General features: G+C 38.5%; 1 protein-coding gene across 3 annotated transcripts in view; it reads left to right on the plus strand.

The window, feature by feature from the left end:
• The window catches only part of MKLN1 (muskelin 1), a 391,857-nt gene that overhangs the window by 23,586 nt on the left and 346,937 nt on the right, over positions 1-21,334 (plus strand). For 2 of the 3 annotated variants that reach the window (XM_024990572.2, XM_059885486.1), the window contains one exon: positions 3,090-3,157. The exons of the other annotated variant lie outside the window; for it this stretch is intronic. In XM_024990572.2, coding sequence (XP_024846340.1) covers positions 3,150-3,157 — 8 coding nt within the window. In that variant the 5' untranslated portion in view covers positions 3,090-3,149. The remainder of the gene's footprint in view (positions 1-3,089; positions 3,158-21,334) is intronic. 3 annotated transcript variants of the gene reach the window in all.

The raw sequence follows: 21,334 nt of genomic DNA on the forward strand, positions 1-21,334 counted from the left end.
GGGCATGAGCAGTGTAAGCAAACTTCAGAAACAGCTCTGCTTCAGCCGCACTGCATGTGGATGACTGTTCACTGCACACCCACTGTCAACCTTCTCGAGCCCCTTGTTAATGTTGTCCAGTCTCTAAGTCATATCCGACTTTTTGCAACCCCATGGACTGCAGCACACCAGGCTTCCCTGTCCTTCACTATCTCCCAGAGTTTGCTCAAACTCATGTTCATTGAGTTGGTGATGCCATCAAACCATCTCATCCTCTGTTTTCCCCTTCTCCTTCTACCCTCAATCTTTTGCAGCATCAGGGTCTTTTCCAATGAGTCGGCTCTTCGCATCAGGTGGCCAAAGCGTTGGAGCTTCAGTATCAGTCAGTCAGTCAGTCGGATCAGTCACTCAGTCGTATCTGACTCTTTGCAACCCCATGGACTGCAGCACACCAGGCTTCCCTGTCTATCACCAACTCCCAGAGCTTACTCAAACTCATGTCCATTGAGTCAGTGATGCCATCCAGTCATTTCATCTTCTGTCATCCCCTTCTCCTGCCTTCAATCTTTCCCAGCATCAGGGTCTTTTCCAATGAATCAGTTCTTTGCATCAGGTGGTCAAAGTATTGGAGTTTCAGCTTCAGCATCAGTCCTTCCAATGAATATTCAGGATTTATTTCCTTTAGGATTAGGTGGTTTGATCTCTTTGCTCGAGCCCCTTACTTGCTTTCATTTTTAGAAAATTTATTATTTATCTCCATATTTGTTTATTGCTTATCCCCAAATTAGAATGTAAGCTTTATAAGGGCAGGAATTTTGTTTTGTTCACCAGTATATGCTCAGCACTTGGAACAATAACTGGTTACATAATAGAAACTCAATATATATTGATTGAATGAACAGTGTCTTTCAAAAAATTTTTAAGAGACTGATGCATACCCAGGCCTCTAGGGATCTAATGTAAATCTAGACCAAAGCTTTATTGCCCTCAACTTTTTGATGGATGGCTAAGATAATAACATTGACCACACGCTGAATGAATTTACAGATGTAAATTGTTGTGCATCTATAAATTATGCACAACTGCAAAGGATAGCCAATAAGTTGGATGATACAATCAGGATTCCCCTCCCCCTCATCAAATCCTGACAAAATGTAATGGTGAATCATACCTAACAATATAAAGGGACAAATATAAAGCACTCAGAGATCCCAAAATTCAATTGTACCAGTACAGGTTGGGGGCGAGATGACTTACAATTGCTCACGTAGGAAGATTTAGAGTCTCCTGTTGATTGTGAGTAGATGATGAGTCAACTCAGTGTGATATAACTTCCAAAAAAGATCAATCTTTTGTTGTATTAATAGAAATATAGTGCTCAGGTTGGGAAGTAGTTCTCTAGTACTCACTGGTGATCAGGTCACATTTGTTTTGCTTTATGAATTCTGATCTTCAGCCTTTAAGAAAACCATTAATAAACAAAAGGTTCTTCAAGAAGAGTTTAAAAGGGTAAAATGGGATCTTGTAATCAGTGTCACATCAGAAATGATTAAGGGTCTAAGAGTCTGTGTTGGTGTGTGAGGCGGAGGGAGAGAGCTAGCTCATGTAGCTACCTTCCGAAGTGAGAAGTGCGGTCCTGCAAGGAAAGTTATATTTTTTCTCTGGGTAATCCCAGAAGACTGAACACCCTTGAGTAGAAGATATAAGTATGTATGTTACAGCCCATTAGAGTTTGTCAACAATTACTATGTTTGCCCGGTAATCAGGTGGACAACTGGTGGAGGTTGTAAGTTCCTTGACCCTGGTGGTGTTCAAGCAGAAACCGGGCACACATGCCTCATGTCCTGAAGACATTTGTGATGGAAGTTCAAACACTGGGGTAAGGGATTGGATTAATCACAATAGCAAACACACATTGGGTGCTTACTATATGACAGGTACCATAATAAGTATTAATGTGGGTTATTATTTTTAATACATCAATCTTACTCCATGGTGAAACTGAAAGTGAAAGTCATTCAGTTGTGTCCAACTCTTTGCAACCCCATTGACTATACAATCCATGCAATTCTCCAGGCCAGAATACTGGAGTGGGTAGCTGTTCCCTTCTCCAGGGGATGGTCCCAACCCAGAGATTGAACCCAGGTCTCCTGCATTGCAGGTGGATTCTTTACCAGCTGAGCCACCAGGGAAGCCCAAGAATGCTGGAATGGGTAGCCTATCCCTTCCCTAGCGGATCTTCCCTACCCAGGAATTGAACCAGGATCTCATGCATTGCAGGCAGATTCTTTACCAGCTGAGCTACCAGCGAAGCGGAAACTGAGGCTTCAAGGGGTTAAGTAACTTGCCCAAGGTCTTAACACCTTGTACAAAGCAGAGCAAGGATTTTAACTTATGCAGTCAGATCCCTGATTTTAACTTATTATTCTAAGGACTCTACTAAAAAAAAATAATTTTTAACTTTTTATTTTTTATTGGCATATAGTCGATTAACAGTGTTGTGATAGTATCAGGTGAATAGCAAATGGACTCAGCCATGCACACACATGTATCCATTCTCCCCCGAATACCCCTCTCTGCTATATTTTAAATGGCTAACCAACAAAGACCTACTGTGTAGCACAGGGAACTCTGCTCAGTGTTATCTGGCTGCCTGGATGGGAGGGAAAACCATTCTTTCCTACCCTGAGATTCTACCACTGTAATGAAGTAATCAAACCAAAGAGCTTATTATCTTCAGTTGTAAATGACTCTGTAGTAAATAGGTTATTGCAACAAAGTATGCAGGCACTAAGTTAGCCTGGCCAGTTGCCACTTGTGGTACACTATATGGAGCACAGCATGGGGCCTGGCACGCAGTAGGTGCTCAATAATTATTAGTTAAGGGACGAGAATGAGTGGACTGCAACCACACAAGCTGCATTTGAAATGGCAGAGTCTCAATGCATTGTGTCTGAGGGAAAACAAGCACATTTCTGGGTGGTCGACTGACGACACTTGGCAAAAAGTGATAATCCATCATTCCTGGCAGAGGCCTTGTGAATTCCTACTCAGTTGTTTGGACAATATTCATTTAAACAAATATTTATTGAGTACCTATCCTGTGCCAGGTATGTCCAATATGCTGAGGGTGCAGAGGTGAATCAGAGTTTGCACTGTTACTGGGAGAGATGGACAGGTAAGCAAATTCTTATGATACAGTGTGATGAGAGCTTAGCAGGTGTGTGTGTGTGTGTTAAGTATTACAGGGACACAGAGCAGAAAGGAACTGATTCTACTTGGCTGAAGGATTTGTCCAATACTTGATTATGTGTTCAAAATGACTGTCTTGTGTGTTGCATGAGCTTATTTGATCTTCATACATACAGACTGCATGAAATTGTGATCCCTTTTTGAACAAAGATCAAATAGAGTATCATGGAGGTTAGGTGAGCTCCCCGAGATCATGCAGCCAGTAATAATAATTGTTGGTGTTTATGGAGTGCTTAGGCTACCTGAGGTACTGTTCTGAGCCATATTAAAATGGTTCATCTTCACAACTCTACAAGGTCATTATTAATATTATTGCTGTTTTACAAATGAGAAAACTGAGGCACAAGGTCTAAATAATTTGCCTGGAGTCGTGTAGCTAGAAAGTGGAAAAGCCAGGATTGCACCAGCCTTTTCTGGCATTAGCAGGCACACACTTACCCTGTGCACTAAAATACCTTTAACTGGTCCCCTGAAGAGCTGGGGATTCTTAGACTCTGACTGTAAGTTCAGCTTCCTTTCAAGTGACTTTATTCGTTAGCAATATTTTTGATACATCCAAATGATAGAAACAGTGTGGGCCTGGCTACAAGGAGACGTTGTGTAGGTTAGGCGTCCCTGAAAGTGTTTTGGGAGAGGTATGGTAAAATCTAGGCCCTCCAAAATCACTGCAGATGGTGGCGGCAGCCATGAAATTAAAAGACGCTTGCTCCTTGGAAGGAAAGCTATGACCAACCTAGACAGCATATTCAAAAGCAGAGACATTACTTTGCGGACAAAGCTCCATCTAGTCAAGGCTATGGTTTTTCCAATAGTCATGTATGGATGTGAGAGTTGGACTGTAAAGAAAGCTGAGCACCGAAGATTTGATGCTTTTGAACTGTGGTGTTGGAGAAGACTCTTGAGAGTCCCTTGAAATTCAAGGAGTTCAAACCAGTCCATCCTAAAGGAAATCAGTTTTGCATATTCATTGGAAGGATTGATGCTGATGCTGAAGCTGAAACTCCAATACTTTGGCCACCTGATGCGAAGAACTGACTCATTGGAAAAGACCCTGATGCTGGGAAAGATTGAAGGCAAGAGGAGAAGAGGACAACAGAGCATGAGATGGTTGGATGGCATCACCGACTCGATGGACATGAGTTTGAGTAAGCTCTGGGAGTTGGTGATGGACTAGGAAGCCTGGCGTGCTACAGTCCACGGAGTCACAAAGAGTCAGATATGACTGAGCAACTGAACTGAACTGAACTGATGATAAAATCTAAAACTGGCATTAGTTGTGATTTCAGGGTTTTTCAGGGCAGCAAGAATTTGGCCTTTTGTTCTCCAGGCCAGCAGGTCTGGGCTCTAGGCACTATGATTTGCTACACGTAGGAACTAGCCACCAATACTTACTTGCAGCCTTTTAAAATTTGGCTTAAATTTTTCTAAAAGAAGACAACAAGATGTGAAACATTAAGAATGAAACAAGTTAAATTCAATACTTTATATGTAAGCAAGAGTGGAGATACAGAAAAGGAGAAATGAAGCACATAATTGCTTAAATCGTCCAAGCTTTCTCTCCATAATACAAATTCTTGGATTGAAAAATAGTTCAATCCAATAGTATTGTACCTTAATAATTAGGTTGGGTTTCCTCTGCGGTAAATCTCAGGAAGCGTTGGTTATTAAAATGAATGAAGTAGATTACCCTTCCCTCAATAATTACTACTTCAGCTAATGTGAATATTACCTGTGTGATTGAATCTACTGCATTTTTAAGACACCTATCTCCACCTAATTTTTGGAGATTCAGTAATTTAAAAGTCAACAGTGGGTGGGAATTTCTGTGGTAGGCAGAGGGACAGAAAAGGTCAATGTTCTTCGACATTCTTTCCTTCAAATCAAGTTTTTTGGTTTTGGTTGGTTTTCAGTGTTTTGTTACGTATGGAGACCTAGTAGATGTAACTGATTTATCTTCGCCTTTGTGTTTATAGATTTCTATTTTCTTGGCTTCAGGTCCTTGGAAACATTTGTTTTGATGGTGGCAGGAGAGTTAGTCATGTTTTATTTTTGTTGTTCCCATTTATTTTTAAGATCTTTTAGTTCAAGTCCACTTACAAGGTGTTTTATAACCTGTATTTATGTTTCCACAAAAAAAAAAAACATTCCTAGTAGTAATTCTAGTACACTCATAAAAACAGTTAATAATTTAATGCACATCAGAATGATTCTGTGATATTAGTAAGCTGGAACTAGGATATGCTTTGGAAAAATGTGTTTGAAATTTGTAATTGGATTTAGCATTTACATATCAAATTTCAAGTTTCTTAGATCAATTATTTTTGAGTTACCAAGCAGCCAAATTCTTCTTTTCTTTTCATTACTGAGTCAACAAAAGTTGGAAAATTCTTTTCTCACATATTCCATTCTTTAACTGAGCCTGAAGGTAAATGACTTTTTAAAAAACCACATCTCAAACAAACAATTTTACATGAGGTTATGAGTAAATGAATAGAATGGGCTCTACTGGCACTGCGGATATACGTCTAATTAGAACTCTCAATCTTCCAAACATATCATTTACTGACATTGAGGTTTTTAATTCTTAACTTTGAGTCCATTGTGATGGAAACAAGTGACCCTTGTTGGAAATATGTCACGAATCAACTTTCTCAGGTTGACCTTTAGTTTGTTGGTCACCAAATCAAAACACTATTTATTCCCAGGCTTAAAGATGTCTGTACCTTCTTAAATTTGTTGTAAGATCAAGGAAGTAAAGCACTGCTTTGCTGCTGTGAACAGGTTGCCTTCTCTCTTTTCCTTGAGGCCTCTTAGTTTCGTCATGAGAGATGATACGTCTTAGCCAGCTCCATGCGTGAAGCAATATTAAGCATGTTGCACCTCTTGCACATCCTCCGTTGTGGGTGGGAGGTAGATAACTCTGGTTTTACAGTGAGACAGATGAAGATCAGCCTTCAAATTGACTTGACATACTTTCTAGTTCAGAGCTCCATACCAGGCACCAGAGAGTGTTACAAATGCTCTCAAGAGCCAATGTTCATAACTTAAAAGTAGTAACATAAAATTTGCATCTATTAGATTACTTTTTGACCTTGAGCAAGCAATTTTACCTCCCTCCAAAATAACTATTTCATAGTGTTATTATAGCAAATCATTGATATTATGTATATGAAAATACACAAAGCCTAGCACATAGTTGCAAGCGAAGGTTGAATTTATGTGAAGCATATAATTAACCACCCCTGGAACCTCAAATGGACAAATGAATCCAAAGTGACATCTGTCTCTAATCAGTTTTAAATCAGAAAATTTCACTTCTAAATGAATCACTCCATCCACCAATGACTTTGCTTCATAGTCTACATTCAGAACAAAATGTTACTTAAGTGATAGTCTGTTAATGTATTTCATAACAGGAGCTGACTATGGTTTCTTTAGGAGAAAATCATAGGTAAACAAAAAGAAAGAAAATTATATAAATGTAAGGTCTTTATTTAGAAATAAATGAAGAAGGGACAGTTATCTGATAAAAGAACATTCAGATCATGATATAATTAAATGTATACATGTAATTACAAAATATAATTGTATTTATATTGGTTTAAAAATTTTTTTTCTGATCTTAAAGGACTAATTTTCTTGTAATTGAATGACAAACTCTGCAGTACCTCATATTAACTATTAATAAGCTAAAAATACCCATTACCTATCTTTTTCTTAATTCCATCTACTGTCATGGACTTACATTTATCTCAGCTATACAAAAAGAATGATTTAAATTGCTTGCTCTTTCTGCTTATTAGAAAGGAGGAGAAAGAACCATTTCCCCGACCCACTTAACTATGAAAAAAGGACTCTCCCAAGTTGCCAGGAACTAACACAGTAGTAAAATTACAAGAAAATTTTGTTAAGAAATCTTTTCTCATCTGCAAGTTATTTGACTGAAACCTGAGGTGCTGAATTTCAGCACAAAGGTGACTTTGGAAGAGAAAGTTTATGCCAAACTGGATCAGTTGTTTTTGTGTTATGTAAGGAGGAGAAAAAGAATTAACTATTTACTCCTAAGCTATACATTTAAGGTTACCCTAGTACACCAAATGAGAGAATGTCCAAGCTGCAAACTTTACCTTAGCTTTATATTTTCATGAACTATTTTCTGTACCCACCAAAACTAAATATAATTAAATATTAAGTAATTTGCATTGCCCAAATATATTTTAAAAGTACAAAGTTATTCTACTAATTATTTCAGAAGTGAACTCTAGTTGAATTGTAAAAAATGGTATTATTAAACAATTTAAAACATTTTAAAAAAAAATAATTTTTCCTGATTATATACAAGTGTAATATAAAAATATAGAATATGCAGTACAGTAAAAACAAAAAAGTAAAATCACCAAAATCACCCACAATTCTATCATCCAGAGATAATCACCATCCACATTTTGCTGTATCCCTTGCAGTGGGTATTCACACATACACAAACCCATTATATGTAAATGTCTATTACTGTTTTATTACAGAAAATTTAAAACATGAACAAAAGTAGACAGAAAGCATCATGAACCTTTTGTAACTATCAACCTATGATGACCAACCAAACCATCAATTAATTCCCTCTTCTTCTTCCCCACTTGTTTTACTTTAAAGCAAATTCCAGGAGTTGTATCATCTCATTCACAAATATTTCAATATGGATCTTTAAAAGATAAGGCTTTAAAAACATAACCACTATCACATCCAGACTAATTAATAATGATATCTTGCTAATATTAAATAATTAAGTCAGTTTAGAATTTCAGTTGTCTCATGAATGTCATCATAGTTTATTTTCGTAGATTGTTTCAAGCAGAATCCAAATAAGGTTCACACAATGAGATTGGCTGATCTATCTGTTAAATCTCTTTAAATATAAGTGGGTTTCGGTTCAAATAATTTCTTTTCTTCCAAATTATTTGTTGAAGAAACCAAGTTGTTTGTCCTGTAGAACATCCCACAGCCTAGACTTTTTCTCATTATATCCCCATAGTATAGCCTCTGTCCTCTACGGTGCCTGCAACTGGGTTTAATAGATTCAGTTGGGTTTTTTGTTGTTGTCCTTGTTTATTTGTTTGTTTGGGTTTTTTTTTTGGCAAGACTGCTTCATAGATAGTAAAGTGTTTTGCCATTAAGAGGTGCATAACGTGTTATAATCTCTCCTTTTATGTTACCTGGAGTCACTGGTTTGTTTATGGTTGTTGTTGTTCAGTCACTAAGTTGTGTCTGACTCTTTGTGACCCCAGAGACTACAGCACACCAGGTTCCTCTGTCCTCCAGTATCTTCCGGCGTTTGTTCCAATTCATGTCTGTTGAGTCAATAATGCTATTTAGTCATCTTATCCATTAATTTATTCAAGATTGCAAAATGGCTAGATTTTATATCCTATTGTTCCTTGAATTGATTTTCTAGCATGTACCAGTGGTGGCTAAATAGATGTTTTATGATTTTGCTTTTTAAGTTTGTTTGTCTTTAAATTACCATTCAAACTCATACCTAGAAACTTAATTAATTCGTTTCACACATCATGTTTGTTATTCTTATTAAAGCTGAAATGAACACTTCTTTGCTCTGTGGCAGCATCTTCAAATTACCTCCTGACTTTTGACATGACCCTAGTAGTCTTTGATAGTGCCTCTGCTAGTTGGTATAATAAGATGATCTAAGCTTATCTTGTATAATTTACACAGTACAAATCTATTTAAGACTTGAGTATATATAAATATAATACAAAACCATAGGACAGAAACTATTTATAATAGCAAAAGACTGGAAACAACCCAAATGCTCATAAATAGAGGACTGATTGAACAGAGTATGGTACAATCTTACAGTAGAGTTATTTGCAGTTATAAAATGACATCAGGAATCTTTAGTTCTTTAGATATACTTATGTGGGTTGAGTTCTAAGATATATTTTATGTAAAGCAGAAAGAGGGAAAAAAGTGAGTCAAGGATGCTGCCATGTGTGTAAGAATGGATATAAATGTATATACACACACACATTTATATATATACATGGGTGAGTGAAAGTTGCTCAGTTGTGTCTGACTTTTTGTGACCCCATGGACTATACAGTCCATGGAATTCTCCAGGCCAGAATACTGGAGTGGGTACCCATTACTTTCTCCAGAGGATCTTCCCAACCCAGGAATCGATCCCAGGTCTCCAGGCAGATTCTTTACCAGCTGAGCTACCAGGGAAGGAAGCCCAATATATATATATACATATATGCATGCATATACATATATAGGTAGATCTGATTTGGATTTGAATCATGTAAATATTTTTCATAATTATAAAATACTAATTTTTGAAAAATGCATTTCCTAATTTTTAAAAGCATAATTATATTATATCCAGCTGGTAGCATACAGAGAACTATTTCAAATAACTTTAAGACACAGTAATTTGACTACATATCCCTAATGAGATATAAGGACAAAAATGAAGTGCAAAAACATTTGTTAACAGTTTTTGGTAATCATTTTGTTGCGAGTAGTATCACTACTTGGTTCATGTACTGTTGAAACCTTGCTTGGAGAATTTTGAGCATTACTTTGCTAGCATGTCAGATGCAGTTGTGTGGTAGTTTAAAGGAAAGGCTACCCACTCCAGTATTCTGGCCTGGAGAATTCCATGGACTATATAGTCCATGGGGTCACAAAGAGTCGGACACGACTGAGCAACTTTCACTTTCACTTTGAACATTCTTTGGCATTGCCTAGAACTTCCAGATGTTCAAGCTGGATTTTGAAAAGGTGGAGGAACCAGAGATCAAATTGCCAACATCTGTTGGATCATCAAAAAAGCAAGAGAGTTCCAGAAAAACATTTACTTCATTGACTACACCAAAGCCTTTGACTGTGTGGATCATAACCAACTGTGGAAAATTCTTAAAGAGATGGGAATACCAGACCACCTTACCTGCCTCCTGAGGAATCTGTATGCAGGTCAAGAAGCAACAGTTAAAATTGGATGTGGAACAACAGACTGGTTCCAAATTGGGAAAGCCTGTATACTGTCACCCTGCTTATTTAACTTATATGCAGAGTACATCATGCAAAATAGCCAGGCTGGTTGAAGCACAAGCTGGAATCAAGACTGCTGGGAGAAATATCAATAACCTCAGATATGCAGATGACACCACCCTTATGGCAGAAAGCAAAGAACAACTAAAGAGTCTCTTGATGAAGCTGAAAGAGGAGAGTGAAAAAGCTGGCTTAAAACTCCAACATTCAAAAAACTAAGATCATGACATCTGGTCCCATTACTTCATGGCAAATAGATGGGGAAACAATGGAAACAGTAATCAGACTTTATTTTGGGGGGCTCCAAAATCACTGCAGATAGTGACTGCAGCCATGAAATTAAAAGATGCTTGCTCCTTGGAAGAAAGATATGACCAGCCTAGAGAGCATAATAAAAAGCAGAGACATTACCTTGCCAACAAAGGTCATATAGTCAAAGCTATGGTTTCTCCAATAGTCGTGTATGTATGTGAGAGTTGGATCATAAAGCTGAGTGCCGAAGAATTGATGCTTTTGAAGTGTGGTGTTGGAGAAGACTCTTGAGAGTCCCTTGGACAGCCAGGAGATCAAACCAGTCAATCCTAAAGGAAATCAACCCTGAATATTCATTGGAAGGACTGATGCTGAAACTCCAAAATTTTGGCCACTGGATGCGAAGAGCCGACTCATTAGAAAGGACCCTGATACTGGGACAGATTGAAGGCAAGAGAAGGGGATGACAGAGGATGAGATGGTTGGATGGTATTACCAATTCAATGTACTCTGGGAGATGATGAAGGATGGAAGCCTGGTGTGCTGCAGTCCATGAGGTTGCAAAGAGTCAGACACAACTGAATGACTGAACAATAACTATATATATATATATACACACACACACTTGTAATGAATATATGTATAACATCAGTTTAGCCATTTTTGTATTTTTGGACATTTAGATTGATTCCAATTTGTTATAGTTATGTATAATACTGCAACAAAGCATCTGTGCACATCTTATTATCTCTTTAGTACAAGTTTCTATAAGTCAAATTACCTGGCCAGAGAGTAAGAACATATTTAAGTTCTTGATTAATATTAACATTGTCCAATCGCCTCTAGAAAGTTTAGAGCAGGATACACACCAAGCAACAGTATTTCATCCCATGAATAGTTATAAATATTCACATTGACATGTTTCTGTCAATATGATTTAAGTCAGGTAATCACTCCAGTTTTTTATTTCCTATTCCCTCTTTTATTTTCTTGTAGAGAACATTCAAAATTAAAAATGCCACATAGAAAAACTACACTGGTGTAATATTTACATATTTACATTATGAATTAATAACTTTATTAAACAAAGATTAGAATGGCTTTATCAAACTAAATGTATTACTTATAATTGAATGTGTGGAATTGCTAATGCTTTAGTTGGAAACAGACATATAATGAATGTATTAAGTTATTAATTTTTATAGTTCTTTGGTAAATTGGTAGCTACTTTTGAAACTCTTGAGATTTTTAGTTATAATCTTACCTTTGCAGAATTTGTTGCATGTAAAGCTTTATATTTCTGATATAGTTTAGAAAGTTAAGTAACTTTGCAAACATTACTTACATGTACCTTATATATACAATTTCACATGAATAATGAAAGCAAAAAAAAGAAAAGATAACAAATTAAAAAAAAACATAGGCTGTAAGAGCTAGAAGGATCTTAAAGATCATGTGCTCTAACCGCTTCACTTAATACACTGGGAATCTAAGGCAAAAGGCAGTTATGTAACTTACCTGAGTTGTAACAGAGTAAGATAAAACTGATTTGTTTTATACAACTGATTTGTGACAGAGTAAGATAAAAATCCAAATCTCATTCAACATAGAGCCCTATCCATGTAGCTTCTCAGCATTAGTAAAACCTGAATGCAAAATGCAAAATTAAAATAACTGTTGCATTGGAGAAATGGGATTTAAGGTGTCTTCCTTTGAAATTCTACTGTTATGCTATCTTCTCATTGAAAAAAAAAAGCTGAAAATAGACCAACAACTACATTATAAAATCAGGTAAAAGACCACTTCTGTTATATGAAAGCTAGAAATAGATTATTCTAATAGTCAGGATTTATAGCAATCAAAATATACAGCATTTGAAAGATGTATGCATTTGTATATGTATGTATACACACACACACATATATAGTTGTTGTTGTTTAGTTGCTAAGTTGTGCGATTCCATGGATTGTAGCTCATCGGGCTTCTCTGTCCGTACACACCTTATTGCAGTCACTTCACTGTTACTATCTCATTGAATTCTAACAATCATCTCAAACACAGAGTTTGTGAGACTTGCCCCAGGTATTCACATGAGTGTCAGAGTCAGGATTTGAACCTAGGTATTCATAGACACAGTGTATTGTTTGAAGGTCCAAGCCTCAGTGGTCGATTTCATTGCTGGCGAAGGGTCCTGTGATTGTTTGACCCTCAGCTCTCTCCCCACAGTGTCAAAGTTTTCACCTTAGAAATCCATTTGCTTGAATAACATGATGGAATTCCTTAGGGCAAAAATTTTTAGAAACACATCTTTGAAACCCTTTACTTGCCACTTGCTAAGTATGTGACTTTTCTTTCACTATCTGTAATGTAGGTATGACAGTACTTACCTCATTGGATTATTGGAGGAGTAAAGAAAATAAATTGTATCTACTTTTTAGTAGGATACTTAACTCACAGTAAATATTCAATAAGCAATATCTGTCATCAGCTATCTTTGCCATCACTATCAGTATTATTAATATCATTATTAAAATTATCATATTTCTTTCCTATTGACCACTTTTTAAATGCAAAATCCTGTGGAAGCAATAATGCATTATTCAAGGGGCTGGTGACTCATCAGTTGTTTTTCTCCTGACAGGAGAGAGCAGATGTAATAAAGCTCAGGAAAGGAGAGAGAGAGATGGAAAAGAGGAGCGGAGACCTGGAAGACAGAGCTTTTACCTCCAGCTAGTTGGGCTAAGTTTATAGAACAGTTCACTAAAGGTCCCATGCTCTGCTATGGGATCACCTTTATTAGGTTTTAGAAAGCCTGCTTGAGAATGGGGAAGACCACTGTTCCCAGGCCATGGAGACAGACTGTCTGTCGCTGCTCAAGGAATCCTACGCACCGTGGCCACTGCCTGTCCAGGCTGCAGGGGTGGAAGAGGGCAAATAATCCTCAGCAAATGCTTCTGTTTACTGTGCCTGGAAACAGGCCTTTTGCCATGGAAAATTTTCTCATTGTACCCATAGGTACAGGACCTGTATTGCACAATACAGAAGATCTTATTAAGACTTCTTGCTAACCTGTGTACATGCTGTGCTTGAAGCCCAAAGGCCGTTTGCCATTTCTAGGGTGTTACTTCACTTTTTGCTCAGGGGTAAGGTTTTAAGGTGGCTTACAGAAGCATCCCTACACTCTTCTCTAAAATCTTCCTCTGGTCAGGGATCCCTGAAGTCTTCCTGTTTTATGCTACCAGCTTCTCCTAAGATCTGCATACTCTTATTTCCAGTGTTTTATTTCACGTTTTTCATTGTTATGACAAGAACATAAGCACGTGGTAAAATATAAAATAGTGCTAAGGGATGTTCAGTGAAAAGTACATCTCATTCCTGTCCCCATCCCCAGTGCCACTGCCCAGAAATAACCGTTGTCCATTCATTCATTCAGAAAACATGGCCTTGTGCCTTCTTTGTCCATGATACTCAGGGCTGAGTAGCAAACAGACAGGTAATAGTATTATTAATAATAGGAGTTGATGGGCCACGAAGAAGATCCAAAAGTAGTTATCATATGGAATATCAAAAAGTGATAAATGTTACAAACAGAAACAAACAGGGGAGGAGGATAGAGTGATATTTGAACAAGCAAAGAGGGAATGAGGTATTGTGAGGAGTATTCCAAAGGGACAGCACACTCTAGCAAGGTTGGCAGGCCGTTGGGACAGCATTTTAACTATTTATTTTTATTTGTAAAATACTCATATCTACCACAGATCAGACATTCTGAGCACTTTATATATGTTAATTCTGTTAATCCTTACATAGAAGCCCAGGCACTCTTATCCTCCCCATTGTAAAGGGGAATTGAGCCGCAGAAGAATTAGGAACATTGTTTAAAGTCACAAAGCTAGTGAGCAGTGAGAGCTAGACTTCCGCACAAGCTGTCTGGTTTTGTCTGGCTCATTTCTTAGCTGCTACACTCTGTTGCCACAGAGTAGGCAGGTGGTACTGGAGACCTGTGGGGCCATGCTGAGGGCAAGACGACGGTAACGGGAGAGCCTTGAACAGAAGAGAGACAGGTACATTCTTTTAGAAAATCCTGACATATCTATATGCATTTATATACATGTATACGGGCTTCCCTGGTCACTCAGCAGTAAAGAATCCACCTCCGATGCAGGAGCTGCAGAAGACCTGGGTTTGATCCCTGGGTAGGGAAGATCCCCTGGAGCAGGGCATGGCAACCCACTCCAGTATTCTTGCCTGGAGAATGTCGTGTACAGAGGATCCTGGTGAGCTGTATAGTCCAAAGGGTCACAAAGAGTGGGACATGACTAAGGTGACAGAGCATGTACACATGTATATGTGTGTATATATGTGTGTGTCCTTGAGGTTTGTGTCCTCTTAGTAGTTAATATCGGAGAAGGCAATGGCACCCCACTCCAGTACTCTTGCCTGGAAAATCCCATGGATGGAGGAGCGTGGTAGGCTGTAGTCCATGGGGTCGCTAAGAGTCGGACATGACTGAGCGACTTCCCTTTCACTTTTCACTTTCATGCATTGGAGAAGGAAATGGCAACCCACTCCAGTGTTCTTGCCTGGAGAATCCCAGGGACGGGGGAGCCTGGTGGGCTGCCGTCTATGGGGTCACACAGAGTCGGACACGACTGAAGCGACTTAGCAGCAGCAGCAGCAGTAGTTAACATGCTTAATGTTAAAATGTAAAACAATTTTAATTTGTGAGAAGGAGAGAAAGACTTGATATTATGTATGTTGAAGTTAAAGATGATATCTTAGCAAATAATATTTGGGGCACAGGTGATTTCTTCTATTTTTAAAGTCTTACAAATACTTTTTTATTCTGGGGCTTTGGCAGTACTTATGTATCTGACTGTGCATCCGTAGGAAAACAAATCAACTTTCTTTTTTTAACAATTCAGTGGTTTTTAGTATATTCACAGTGTTGTACAACCATTGCCGTTATCCAATTCCAAAATATTTCCATCAACCCAAAAGAAACTCTTCAAGAGATGGGAATACCAGACCACCTTTCCTATCTCCTGAGAAACCTGTTTGCAAGCCAAGATGCAACAGTTAGAACCAGACATAAAACTGGTTCCAAATTGGGAAAGGAGTACTTCAAGGTTGTATATTGTCACCCTGCTTAGTTAACTTATATGCAGGGTACATCCTGTGAAATGCCGGGTTGGATGACTCGCAAGCTGGAATCAAGATTACTGGGAGAAATATCAACAACCTCAGATATCCAGATGATACCACTCTAATGGCAGAAAGTGAAGAAGAACAAAAGAGCCTCTTGATGAGGGTGAAAGAGGAGAGTGAAAAAGCTGGCTTAAAACTCAGTATTCCAAAAACTAAGATCATAGTATATGGTCCCATCACTTAATGGCAAATAATGGGGAAAAGGTGGAAACAATGACAGATTTTATTTTATTGGACTACAAAATCACTGTGAATGGTGACTACAGCTACAAAATTAAGACACTTGCTCATTGAAAGAAAAGCTATGACAAACCCAGACAGCATATTAAAAAGCAGAGACATCACTTGCTGACAGAGGTCCATATAGTCAAAGCTAAATGAAGACTAAATGCCAGATAATTGATGCCTTTGAATTGTGATGCTGGAGAAGACTCTTGAAAATCCTTTGGACAACAAGGAGATTAAACTGGTCAATCCTAAAGGAAATCAACCCTGAATAGTTATTGGAAGGACTGATGCTAAAGCTGAAGCTCCAATACTTTGGCCACCTGATGCGAAAAGCAGACTCATTGGAAAAGACCCTGATGCTGGGAAAGATTGAGGGCAGGAGGAGATGGGGGTGACAGAGGATGAGATGGTTGGATGGCGTCTCCAACTCAAAGGACATGAGTTTGGGCAAACCCCAGGTAATTGTGAAGGACAGGGAAGCCTGGAGTTCATGGGGTTGCAAAGAGTTGGACATGACTTAGTGACTGAACAAAAGAAACTTCATAATTGTTAGCAGTCACTCTCAATTCTGCTCTTCCCCCCACCTCTGGAAGCCACTAATCTATTCTCCGTCTCTATGAATTTACCCATTATGGATATTTCATGTAAAAGGAATCATTCAATGTGTGGCCTTTTGTGTCTGGCTTTCACTGAGCAAGGGTGAAAGGGTCATCCATACTATAAGGGTCATCCATATTGTAGCTTGAATTGATACCTCATTCCTTTTTATTACTAAATAATATTCCAGTGTATGGATTTATCACATTTGTTTATCTGTTCTTCAATTGATGGACATCAGGGTTGTTTCTACATCATAGCTATTATGAATAATGCTGCTGTTTACATTTGTTTACAAGTTTTGAGTGAACATGTTTGTAATTTTTGGGTATCAGTTCCATTCAGTCTCTCAGCTTTGTCTAACTCTTTGTGACCCCCATGGACTGCAGCACACCAGGCTTCCCTGTCCATCACCAACTCCCAAAGGTTGCTCAAACTCATGTCCATCGAGTCAATGATGCCATTTCATCCTCTGTTGTCCTCTTCTCCTTCTGCCTTCAGTCTTTCCCAGGATCAGGGTATTTTCCAATGAGTCAGTTCTTCACATCAGGTAGCCAAAGTATTGGAGTTAAGCTTTAGCATCAGTCCTTCCAATGAATATTCAAAACTGATTTCCTTTAGGATTGACTGGTTTGATCTCCTTGCTGTCCAAGGGACTCTCAAGAGTCTTCTCCAACACCACAGTTCAAAAACATCAATTCTTTGGCACTCAGCTTTCTTTATGGTCCAACTGTCTTGGGTATACCAGTGGAATTGCTGGGTCATATTCTAACTGTATATTTATTATCAAATCAGTTTCTGAGCACAATGTATTACATAGCACTTCAACCCTTGTAAGGGGAAAATTATAGAAGCAAGTGGTTGCTTTAGCAAATCTCCTATCCTGTTCTTTTTATATAAGAAAGTGGCAGATTGGTGGTGGTGCCCATTTCTTAGGGTTTAAGATGTCAGTATCTGAAGGTCATTGGCACCTACTGGATATATTCTCCATGCAGATCCCGCCTTTTGTGGCCCTCTCCATACAATAGATGGGGAGTGGCCATGAGGAAGTGGCCTCTGAAGTAACCAAAGAGCTCAACTGAGTAACCTAATCCATCCAGGTACTCCTAGGAGCGTCATGGCCAGGGTCAGTCTAGAAAAGCGAAGGCTTTGAGGTTACAAAGTTCCCTAAGAATATTAAGGATAATAATGAAAGCCCCAGCATTTTACCATTCACTCTATGCCTAACATAATGCTAAACGCTTTACAACTTTTTTCCTAGACCTGAACTTTCTAATATGGTAGCCACTGACCACAGGTGGCTATTAAGTTCTTACAACATGGTTAGTTTGAGTCTAACCATATGTGTAAAATATATATTGGGTTTTGATGACTTAGTTCAAAAAAAGGAAATGTAAAATATCTCACTGATATTTTTTACATATTGAAATGATATTTTGGATATGTTGAGTAAAATACATCACTAAAATTAATCTCACCTGTTTATTTTTACTTGTATTAATGGAACTACTAGAAAATTTTAAATTATATATGTGACTCACATTTATGGATTGTGTTATATTTCTATTGGACAGCATTTGTTCTAGTCTATTCTTCACAAGTAGTTTGATCAGCTGGACTATATTACCACCCCCAAATTATGGGTGAGGAAATTGAGGCTTAGAGAACTTAAGTAAATTGCCTATGATCACACAGCTGTGACTTAAGCACAAATCTGCTATCTCTAAGCCTGAATTCTTACCCATTATTCTATGCTGTCTCCCCAGAGTCCAGAAGTACAATCCATTTGGTGTAGAAATGGCTATGATCATTAGCTATGGCAAAATGCTGTTTTCATGTCTCCATTGTGGAGCACGAGAAAAATCATCCATGCCATTCTGTAAGGCAGAATTTAGGTTGTAGTTGGGAAAAATTGCCTATGGGGAAGTTTCTGAAATACTAACTCTTTGTTTGTAACAGCTTGGGGCTTACTCACCAAGGATAGAAGGTAGATGAAACTACTTCAGAGGTTACTTTCATTTCTATGATCCTATATTGCAATTCATGTCAGATTCACAGGTCAGTTGCTGCTGTAATGCTCAGAGTGAGATGGAGTAAAGAGAGATGAATTAGTGCTTCAGTTTCAACCTTTTCTCCTGTAAAATGTAAGGCTTTAATATCATCCCATTTCATTTGAATTTGTGAAAACCTCAATGGGACATTCTTCGTAGCAATGGCTCCCTCTTCTAAGCTACAATGAAGAGAAGGTGGCAAAACAGTTTAGGAGAGAAAGAGTCACTCCATTTTCTTCCTCGCACCCCCTACCTTAAATCATTTTATAAAATATGTATTTTAACTCAGTCAGTCTTCCTTTTCCTAAGGCATCAGTGTTCACCACTCAAAAATAATTTTCATATGTGCATATTAATACTGCTGCTGCTGCTAAGTCACTTCAGCCGTGTCCAACTCTGTGCGACCCCATAGACGGCAACCCACCAGGCTCCCCCGTCCCTGGGATTCTCCAGGCAAGAACACTGGAGTGGGTTGCCATTTCCTTCTCCAATGCGTGAAAGTGAAAAGTGAAAGTGAAGTTGCTCAGTCGTGCCTAACTCTTAGTGACCCCATGGACTGGAGCCTACCAGGCTCCTCGGTCCATGGGATTTTCCAGGCAAGGGTACTGGAGTGCGGTGCCATTGCCTTCTCTGCATATTAATACTAGCTATTGCTATGTCATAAGTACTATAACTTAATTTTGCTGTTATTTTATGTAACTTGTATGTAACATGTATCATGAGTATGATTCACTTATTTAATTCCAAATACCAAAGGGACAGCCCAGTTTAAGAACACTAGTTTCTTAAGCTACTTTTCCAAGATGGAAAGTCAAGGGAAGGATTAGGATCATTCGGACTTATGCTTTGTCTCAGGGTCTCTTCCCAAATGTTTAAACCATCTCATATTTTTAGGGGCTAGAAATGTTGCTGTCAGTCATTAAGCAAATGGCTTCCCACCCCCCACCAACTACAAATTCATAGCATACCAAGAAACATAGCAACTTGACACCTATAAGATTAAGTACAGCTCAAAAATCAAACCCTGATAAGCTAAAGTGTTTCTAAACCTGCATGCACCATTTTTTTTTTATTAATTCAAATTCAAAATTTTAGTGCCCCTAAATTAGATTCACTTTGACTTAAGTAGCTACACGGAAAATAATTTCAGCATTTGTTTTTTGTTTAGTCATCCTTCCTTAAAATTCCTTAGCAGTTTCAGATGTACTTCAGATGGGGTGACAATGAACTATAGAAAGAAGTCAAAAAGATAAAATGGTATTGGGAAAGGAATATGGAGCTGAAAATCAGATGACTTGAATTCTAGTTCTGTTTCGGCAACAAAGCTTTTAGATATTTAAGTTCCACAGACATTTAATGGACACCTACTAAAGCCATGGCATTGTAATAAGTGCTGTAGGAGTCACAAGGATAAACAAGACAATCATGCTCAAGGAACTTGTCACCTAGTAGAAAAGAGCATATTTAACAAAACCATGGCATATGATACAGAATATGCGGGTAATGGAGTAGAACTTATGGGAACACAGAGGAAAATAAGCACAATTCCAGCCAAGGAGATTGGGGATGAAGAAAGTGTTGATTGGAGTGGTTCTGGAAGTATGGTTAGGATTTCTGGGTGGGGCTGGAAGGGAAGGGTGCTTTAAACAGAAGATGCAGGGAAGGGGAGACATTGAAAGCAAAGGTATAGGTAAAAAGTACAGAGTAGGTTCTGGAAACTTACTAGACAGGAAGGCAGAGTTAATTCTTAATAACAATAGGAGATAATCTTTGACTGCTAGATTAGAATCAGATTGTGGTAGAGCTTGAATTTCATCCTGAAGAATCTGGACCTTATTTGGGAGGGGGAAGGAAGGGCCAACAAAGATAAAGAGCACACCCGTGAATGATCAGCTCTGCTAGGATGATTGTTCTGACGGTTTAAGTATATAGCATGAGTGGTGAGCAGAAGAGTTAGAAACTGTCACAGTGGGTTCAGGTAATGGGAATGCATAGAGAAGGCAGATGCAAGAGATATTTTGGAGGCAGAACTGACAGAAGTTGGTCATGATTGGTTTTGAGATGCAAAAGATGACTGTGGTTTTGAGTACTGATGGCTGAGAGCACTGATGGAGATGCTGAGAATGTAAGAGGTTCACTGGGAAAGATGCTGTTTTGAGCATGTTTAATCCATTCTGAACAAATCAGCTAAGCATATGAAACACTGATCAATTCCTGACTCACCTGTTTCCAAAACCCTGCAATGCCTTCCTATCCTACTCAGAATAAAAGAAACATCCTCGAAATGCTCAGGAAAGTCATATACGTCCTGGCGGCCCACTTTCCCTTTGATCTCATCTCCTTCCCGGCCCCTCTCTTCTCAGTACCCTGGGGCCACACTAGTTCTCTTGCTGTTCCTCCAAGACTGCCCAGTGTGAGTTCTAAGCGCCATTCCTGGTGCTTTCTCTGCCTGAAAACATCTTTCCTCCGACTATTCTCCTACCTTACTCCCTCACTTTCTTCAACTTTTACTCAAATCCCTGTGTAGAAGAGCAATGTAGGAACCCTAAAGGCCTTCCCTGATCATCCTATATAAAACAGCAACCCAACCCTTCACCTCTCCTTGGCACTTTCCTCTCCCTATTTTACTATTCTCCATAAAGCTTATCACCATCGGATATAATATGTATTTATTATCATAACCCGGAAACTAGCGCAGT

This window comes from Bos taurus, chromosome 4 (genome assembly GCF_002263795.3).
Source record: "Bos taurus isolate L1 Dominette 01449 registration number 42190680 breed Hereford chromosome 4, ARS-UCD2.0, whole genome shotgun sequence".
Classification (NCBI taxonomy): domain Eukaryota; kingdom Metazoa; phylum Chordata; class Mammalia; order Artiodactyla; family Bovidae; genus Bos; species Bos taurus.